General features: G+C 47.9%; 1 protein-coding gene across 1 annotated transcript; it reads left to right on the top strand.

The window, feature by feature from the left end:
• Positions 1–6258: 6258 nt before the first annotated feature.
• LOC144676852 (activator of basal transcription 1-like) lies at positions 6259–7110 on the top strand (the record flags this gene model as incomplete). The annotated part of the gene is made up of 1 exon (XM_078537174.1): positions 6259–7110. A coding segment is annotated over one exon (369 nt), but the record flags the coding sequence as incomplete, so codon positions are not given.
• Between the last annotated feature and the right edge of the window lie 1800 nt (positions 7111–8910).

The raw sequence follows: 8910 nt of genomic DNA, 5'->3' as shown, positions 1-8910 counted from the left end.
GACATTGAAGGTGATGATGAATTTCATCATTTATATCTGCCTTAGTTAAGAGGAGACCCCCCCAAGATATAGAAAATGGTCCTCATTTTCCAGGCTCTCACCTTTGATCTTAACCAACGAGGTGAGGTGTTGTGTTGTGCTGTGGGAGCTGGTTGGAAGAAGACCTTAGTTTTCCGGGAGTTTGGTGAGAAGCCCATTGTCGACCCAAAGAGCGGTGAGAACGTGGAACTCCCTCTCACAGGGAGTGGCTGAATCAATTGCATCGATACATTTAAGGGGAAGCGAGACAAATAAATGAGGCATAGGTGAATAGATGGTTAGAATTATAGATTAAGAGGAGAGGAGGCTTGAGTGGAGCATAAACATCAACCTGGGCTGGTTGGGCCAAATGGCTTGTTTTTTTTATTTATTAGGTTGTGGGTTGGGCTTCGTTGGCTGGGCCAGCATTTATTGCCCATCCCTTGTTGCTCTTGAGAAGGTGGTGGTGAGCTGCCTTCCTGAACCGCTGCAGCCCATGTGGTGTAGGTGCACCCATGGTGCTGTTAGGAAGGGAGTTCCAGGATTTTGACCCAGCGACAGTGAGGGAACGGCGATATATTTCCAAGTCAGGATGATGAGTGACTTGGACGGAACTTCCAGGTGGTGGTGTTCCCATGTGCCTGCTGCCCTTGTCCTTCTAGATGATAGTGGTCGTGTGTTTGGAAGGTGCTGTCTAAGGAGCCTTGGTGAATTCCTGCAGTGTATCTTGTAGATGGTACTCACTGCTGCTACTGTGCATCAGTGGTGGAGGGAGTGAATATTTGTGGATGGGGTGCCAATCAAGCGGGCTGCTTTAAATAAGGGCAATTATGTAAGCAGAGCTTGCTAAAGCGAACTGGCAATTTAGGTTAAGGGATAAGTCAATAGAGATGTAGTGGCAAACATTTAAGGAGATATTTCAGAATACACAGAATAAGTACATTCTAACGAAAATGAAAAATTCCAAGGGCAGGACCCACCATCCGTGGTTAACTAGAGAAATTAAAGATGGTGTCAAACTTAAAGAAAAATCATATAATGTGCAAAAATGGGTTGCAGGTAGAATATTGCTAAAAACAGCATAGAATGACTGAAAGCTTAATAAGAAGGGCAAAATTCGAGTACAAGAGAAAGCTAGCTAGAAATATAAAACAGTAAGAGTATCTGTAGATATTTTGAAAAGAAAAGAGTTAACAAAGTGCTGCTTTTATAGAAAGTGAGTCTGGAGAGTTAATAATAGAAAATAAGGAGATGGCAAATAAATTGAACAGGTATTTTGCATCGGTCTTCACTATTGAGGATACAAGTAACATCCCAAAAATAACTATAAATCAGGATGTGGAATGGAAGGAGGGACTCAAGAAAACTACAGTCACCAGGGAAGTGTTACTTAGCAAATTGTTGGAACTATGGGTTGGCAAGTCCCCGAATCCTGATGGATTTCGTCCTAGAGTCTTAAAAGAAGTGGCTAGTTTTTTTATTTATTTATTAATTCATGGGATGTGGGCTTCGTTGGCTGGGCCAGCATTTGTTGCCCTTGAGAAGGTGGTGGTGAGCTGCCTTCTTGAACGTCTGCAGTCCGTGTGGTGTAGGTACACCCACAGTGCAGTTAGGAAGGAAGTTCCAGGATTTTGTCCCAGTGACAGTGAAGGAATGGCGATATATTTCCAAGTCAGGATGGTGAGTGACTTGGATAGGAACTTGCAGGTGGTGGTGTTCCCATGTGTCTGCTGCCCTTATCCTTCTAGATGGTAGCGGTCGTGGGTTTGGAAGGTGCTGTCTAAGGGACCTTTGTGAGTTCTTGCAGTGCATCTTGTAGGTGGTATACACTGCTGGTACTGTGCATCGATGGTGGAGGCGTGAATAATTAAGGTGGTGGATGGGGTACCAATCAAGCGGGCTGCTTTGTCATGGATGGTGTAGAGCTTCTTGAGTGCTGTTGGAGTCACACTCATCCAGGCAAGTGGAGAGTATTCCACCACACTCCTGACTTGTCTTGTAGATGGTGGACAGTCTTTGGGGAGTCAGGAGATGAGTTACTTGCCTCAGAATTCGCAGCCTCTGACCTCTTGTAGCCACAGTATTAACCATTTAAGTTCATTTACCTGATGCGGGTATCGCTGGCTAGGCCAGCATTTATTGCCATCCCGAATTGCCCTTGAGAAGGTGCTGGTCAGCTGCCTTCTTGAACCACTGCAGTCCATATGGTGTAGGTACACCCACAGTGCTGTTCGGGAAGGAGTTCCAGGATTTTGACCCAGCGACAGTGAAGGAACGGCGATATATTTCCAAGTCAGGATGGTGAGTGACTTGGAGGGGACCTTCCAGGTGGTGGTGTTCCCAGCTATCTGCTGCCCTTGTCCATCTAGATGATAACGGTTGTTGGTTTTGAAGGTGCTGTTGAAGGAGCCTTGGTGAATTCCTGCAGTGCATGTTGTAGATGGTACACACTGCTGCTACTGTGCGTTGGTGGTGGAGGGAGTGAATGTTTGTGGATGGGATGCCAATTAAGCGGCTGCTTTCTCCTGGATGGTGTTGAGCTTCTTGAGTGTTGTTGGAGCTGCACTCATCCAGGCAAGTGGGGAGTATTCCATCACACTCCTGACTTGTGCCTTGTAGATGGCGGACAGGCTTTGGGGAGTCAGGGGGTGAGTTACTCGTCACACGATTCCTAGCCTCTGACCTGCTCTTGTAGCCACAGTATTTATATGGCTAGTTCAGTTCAGTTTCTGGTCAATGGGTAACCCCCAGGATGTTGATAGTGGAGTATTCAAGCGATGATAATGCCATTGAATGTTAAAGGGCAATGGTTAGATTCTCTCTTGTTGGATCGTTATTGCCTGGCACTTATGTGGCGCGAATGTTACTTGCACTTGTCAGCCCAAGCCTGGATATTGTCCAGGTCTTGCTGAATTTGGACATGGACAGCTTCAGTATCTGAGGAGTCGCGAATGGTGCTGAACATTGTGCAATCATCAACGAACATCCCCACTTCTGACCTTATGATGGAAGGAAGGTCATTGATGAAGCAGCTAAAGATGGTTGGGCCGAGGACACTACCCTGAGGAACTTCTGCAGTGATGTCCTGGGACTGAGATGACTAACTTCCAACAGCCGCTACCATCTTCCTTTGTGCTAGGTATGATTCCAAGCAGAGGAGAGTTTTCCCTCTGATTCTCATTGACCCCAGTTTTGCTAGGGCTCCTTGATGTCAAGGGCAATTACTCTCACCTCACATCGGGAGTTCAGCTCTTTTGTCCATGTTTGAACTAAGGCTGTGATGAGGTCAGGAGCTGACCCTGGCGGAACCCAAACTGGGCATCAGTGAGCAGGTTATTGTCAAACAAGTGCCACTTGATAGCACTGTTGATGACCCCTTTCGTTACTTTACTGATAATGGAGAGTAGACTGATGGGGCGGTAATTGACCGGGTTGGATTTGTCCTGCTTTTTGTGTACAGGACCTACCTGGGCAATTTTCCACATAGCTGGGTAGATGCCAGTGTTTTAGCTGTACTGGAACAGCTTGGCTAGGGGCGCGACAAGTTCTGGAGCTCAAGTCTTCATTACTATTGCCGGAATATTGTCAGGTCCCGTAGCCTTTGCAGTATCCAGTGCCTTCAGCTGTTTCTTGATATCACATGGAGTGAATCGAATTGGCTGAAGAATGGCATCTGTGATGTTGAGGGCCTCCAGAGGAGGCTGAGATGGGTCATCCACACGGTACTTCTGGCTGAAGGTTGTAGCAAATGCATCAGCCTTATCTTTTGCACTGATGTGCTGCGCTACTCCATCATTGAGGATGGGGATATTTGTGGAGCCTCCTCCCCCAGTGAGTTGTTTAATTGTCCACCACCATTGCCGACTGGATGTGGCAGGACTGCAGAGCTTAGATCTGATACATTGGTTGTGGGATCACTTAGCTCAGTATATCACTTGCTGCTTACGCAGTTTGGCACACAGGTAGTCCTGTGCTATAACTTCACCAGGTTGATACTTCATTTTTAGGTATGCCTGGTGCTGCTCCTGGCATGCCCTCCTGTACTCTTCATTGAACCAGGGTTGATCCCCTGGCTTGATGGTAATGGTAGAGTGGGGGCTATGCCAGGCCATGAGTTAACAGATTTTGGTTGCTGCTAATGGCCCACAGCATCTCACGGGTGCTCAGTTTTGCTAGATGCCACATCTTTTTGAAATCTATCCCATTTAGGATGTAGTGCCACACAACACGATGGAGACTTTGTCTCCACAAGGACTTTGCAGTGGTCACTCCTACTGATACCATCCTGGACAGATGCATCTGTGACAAGTAGATTGGTGAGGACGAGGTTAAATAGGTTTTACCCTCTTGTTGGTTCCTTCTCATCTGTTGCAGACCCAGTCTTGCAGCTATGTCCTTTTGGACTCAGTCAGTAGTGGTACTACTGAGCCACGCTTAATGATGGACATTGAAGTCCCCCACCCAGAGTACACTCTGCACCATTGCCACCCTCAGTGCTTCCTCAAGTGGTGTTCAACATGGAGGAGCACTGATTCATCAACTGAGGGAGGGCGGTACGTGGTAATCAGCAGGAGGTATCCTTGCCCATGTTTGACCTGATGCCATGAGACTTCATGGGGTCTAGAGTCAATGTTGAGGACTCCCAGGCCAACTCCCTCCCTACTGTATACCACTGTGCTGCCACCTCTGCTGGGCCTGTCCTGCCGGTGGGACAGATGTACTCAGGGATGGTGATGGTGGTATCTGGGACATTATCTGTAAGGTATGATTCTATGAGGATGTCTATGCCAGGCTGTTGCCTGACTAGTCTGTGGGACAGCTCTCCCAATTTTGGCACAAGCCCTCAGATGTTATTAAGGTGAATTTTACAGGGTCAACAGGGCTGAGTTTGTGGTAAGCATTTTTGGGTGCCTAGGCTGATGCTGGGTGGTCCGTCCGGTTCCATTCAAATGAGTGGTTTGTTAGGAAATTTCAGAGGGCAGCTAAAAGTCAACCACATTGCTGTGGGTCTGGAGTCACACGTAGGCCAGACCAGGTAAGGATGGCAGATTTCCTTCCCTCTAGGACAGTAGTGAACCAGATGGGTTTTTACGACAGTCGACAATGATTTCATGGTCACCGTTTTTAGGATTAGCTTTATATTCCAGATTTATTAATTGAATTTAAATTCCACCAGTACCATGGTGGGATTTGAACCTGTGTTCCCCAGAGCCATTATCCTACGCCTCTGGATTACTAGTCCAATGACATTACCTCTGTGCCACTGCCTCCCTATCTCTGTGCTGTAAATCTTATGTAATCCTCATTTCACAAACCTCATTTCACAAACCTTTGTTACCTCTGGATTTGACTATTTCAGTACCCTCCTGACCAGCCCCACAACTGGCCCCCCACCATTAACTCAAACCTGTCCAAAATTCTATCGCATTTATCTTGACTTGCAGCGAGCCCTGTTCATCCATCACCCTGTGCTCTCTGACCTATGTTTCTGTTGGTCTGGTGTCTTCATAAAATTGTTACAGTGCAGATAGAGGTGATTCAGCTCATCATGTCTGCACTGGCTCAGAATGTGCACTCACCTAGTGCCATTCCCCCCGTAACCCTGCATATTCTTCCTAATTCCCAATGTCTTGATTTTAAAATTTGCATCTTTGTTTTCAAATCCCTCCATTACCTCACTGCTTCCTATCTCTCTAATCTCTTCCAGCTTCACGATGACTCCGAGTTCTGCAATTCCCTCCCTAAACCTCTGTCTCTCTTTACCCTTCCTTTCAAATCCAACTCTTTGACAAAGATTTTGGTCACTCGTCCGAGTGTTATTTATGTGGCTCAGTGTCACGTATTCGCTGAAAGATCGTCGGGATGTTTCACTGGGTTAAAGATGCTGTCTAAAAGGGAGTTGTTCTGTGGAGTGGTGAGCTGGCCAGCACCTTTTCTAAGGCCAAGACTCTGTATGAAGCAAACTGTTGCTTAGCATAAATCAGTGAGCACGTTTTGGAGATTTGCAACTCCCAGTATATCCCTTCCTCCCCTGAACTCACCGATTTGCACATTAATGACAGTGAGCTTTGTTAACGCTGTGATTTATCTAGCAAGATTCAGTACAATATTTGTAACCTTCATTACAGCTCCAGGAGAGAGAGCCTCTCTCTTGTCCCACAATCTGATATTGAGCTCCTTTAGTTTTGGGTTTGAATGTCTCCCACTGTCCCTGAGTGTGTGTGTTTCTGTTTCTGACAGTACTTGCACCGTTTCAAGTGGACACACCTGAGTGAACGCCTGGCCTACGAGAAGCTGGTTAGCCGACAGAGGATGCGAGCTGAGGTCTCCCAGGCCAAACGTGAGACCAACTTCTTCCTCCAGAATGTGGAGAAGAGTAAAGGTCTGGAGAAGCTGCAGGAGGTGAAGAAGAAGAAGGGGCAAGAGTGGCAGGAGAAGAGCTGGCATTTCCAGCAGCGGGCAACCGAGGCGGAGATCCAGGCCAGTAAGGAGGCTGGCCGCAGGAGCAAGGCCCGGGAGCTTGGGAAGGCAGCTGAATTCCACAGGAAATCCCAGTCCAACGTCACACTTCTTGCCAAGATCTTCAACCCCACCACGGCACAGGAGTAGGCCCTTCCCAGGGAGAATAGACTCTGGCTCAAGGTGGGGGGGGCATGACCTGCTCTTTCTCAAGCTGTGGGGAGGGTCTGCAGTGCTGGTATGGGATGGGTACCTCATTGGCAATGAATGCTGCCTGTTCTATGTGACGCCAGTCATTTGCCGACGACCACTGTGGACCAGACTGGGCAAGGATGGCAAGTCCGGGAGCATTGGGCACTTGAGGAGCAGTCACGCTGGGGGCAGCTGGAACCTGGCTCTGTGCCCGTTGTGTGAAAATGCCCAGCAACTCCAGTTATGGTTTGAAACGCTGCAGCACTGAGGTGTGTCTGGAACAGCATCAGAACGGATCACTGGGTAAGGGAGGGATGGTGGGAGGCCAGGATTGGGGGGGATGGGGAAGGGCATTACCAGGGAGAGGTTTATTCAGCTGACTGTTTTGCAGAAGTTTTCATTGTACGTTGATTTTCCTCAGCAATAAACCTGATGTGCCAACTCTGCTGCCCATTCATGTTTGCAGTCAACTTCCCATCAGCATCTGCTGCAGGGTAATCATTGTAGGACACAGCCTTTCCTCAGGTCACTACATTCATCCCACTGTGTACAACCTTGGAGCACAAAGCTGCCTCAATGGTAGAGCAATCCCAAACTTGTTACACTGCCCTGATCTCCCCCCATAGCCCTGTGTCAATCCCAAACTAATCCCACTATCTCGCCATAGCCGTGTGTCAATCCAAATTAATCCCACTATCTCCCCATAGCCCTGTGTCAATCCAAACTAATCCCACTGTCTCCCCTTAGCCCTGTATCAACCCCAAACTAACCCCACTGCCCCATTCTCTCCCCATAGCCCTGTGTATCAATCCCAAACTAATCCCACTGTCTCCCCATAGCCCTGTGTCAATCCCAAACTAATCCCACTGTCTCCCCATAGCCCTGTATCAACCCCAAACTAACCCCACTGCCCCATTCTCTCCCCATAGCCCTGTGTGTCAATCCAAACTAATCCCACTGTCTCCCCATAGCCCTGTGTCAATCCAAACTAATCCCACTGTCTCCCCATAGCCCTGTATCAACCCCAAACTAACCCCACTGCCCCATTCTCTCCCCATAGCCCTGTGTCAATCCCAAACTAATCCCACTGTCTCCCCATAGCCCTGTGTCAATCCCAAACTAATCCCATTGTCTCCCCATAGCCCTGTACCAATCCCAAAGCCCCTCACTCTCTCAAGCCTATACTGTGTTAGTTAATCTCACCCAGTTCTGAGCTGCGAACAGGAGGAAAGACCGAAGTCCTCTTCCTGTTCTGTGCTTGCCTCAGAGGGGTTAATTGACCCTGCCAAAGCATAAAAACGAACCCGGTTTACTTGGTGATGAACGTGTGATGTATCTCACACTGGGATAGATTAACTGAAGATAATCCTCTAAACATGAAAGATAAAATAGTAACTCGATCACACTTCCAAAAATTCCTCCAATCTCTGTACTGGACAAGGAATGCAAGTCTGGGGGCTTGAGGAAGCATCACACTGTCCTCTCTCTGCCCAGCCGATTCGGACACTGCCAGAGAGTGGGATTAATGGAGCTGATCAATTTGAAATCTTTGGCAATATTTGAACAGTGTGTAAAGTAATGTGAATTCCTGCAAGATTGAAATAAGCTAGTGACAGACTGGATGGTTGGACAGTGAGATGTCTGCATTATACAGAGACAAGTGGCATGTATAAAAGAGAGTGAAGCCAGTGCTAACAGTTTATGTTGGTGGAGTGATGCACAATGTCCACTGCCTCCGACAGTGCACTCATTGTGAAGTGTTGGATAAGAAGCAATGGCTTCAATGTCTGTTCTAGAAATGTAAACCAGTTCACCAAAGATGCAGCCTTGTCACAACATGAGTCTCTTAAAAGTTCTGGATCGGCGCAGAGAGGTGATAGCAGAGGCAAGCAGTGCACCGCAATGAAACTGAGAGCGCTGCAGTGTCCTTTTACAAAACCTGGTCAGGGCCAGACGACATACACGAACCCCTTCTGGTGCCAAAAGGTGGTCGGTGTAAAAACTGTGAATTCAAAGGATAAAAACCCTGACATTGTGGTCAACTGAGAGAGGTGGGGATGGAAAGGGGAAGCTGTCAACGGGCAGTACTGAATCAGAACCAATACTGAGGGAGTGCTGCACTGTCGGAGGATCAGTACTGATGGAGTGCTGCACTGTAGGACAATCCTGAAGGAGTGCTGCACTGTCGGAGGATCAGTGCTGAGGGAGTGCTGCACTGTCAGAGCGTCAGTGCTGAGGGAG

Source organism: Cetorhinus maximus, unplaced genomic scaffold (assembly GCF_964194155.1).
Source record: "Cetorhinus maximus unplaced genomic scaffold, sCetMax3.hap1.1 HAP1_SCAFFOLD_2014, whole genome shotgun sequence".
Classification (NCBI taxonomy): Eukaryota; Metazoa; Chordata; class Chondrichthyes; order Lamniformes; family Cetorhinidae; genus Cetorhinus; species Cetorhinus maximus.
Note: the sequence above shows the minus strand (reverse complement) of the source record. Positions and strands in the feature narration are given on the sequence as shown.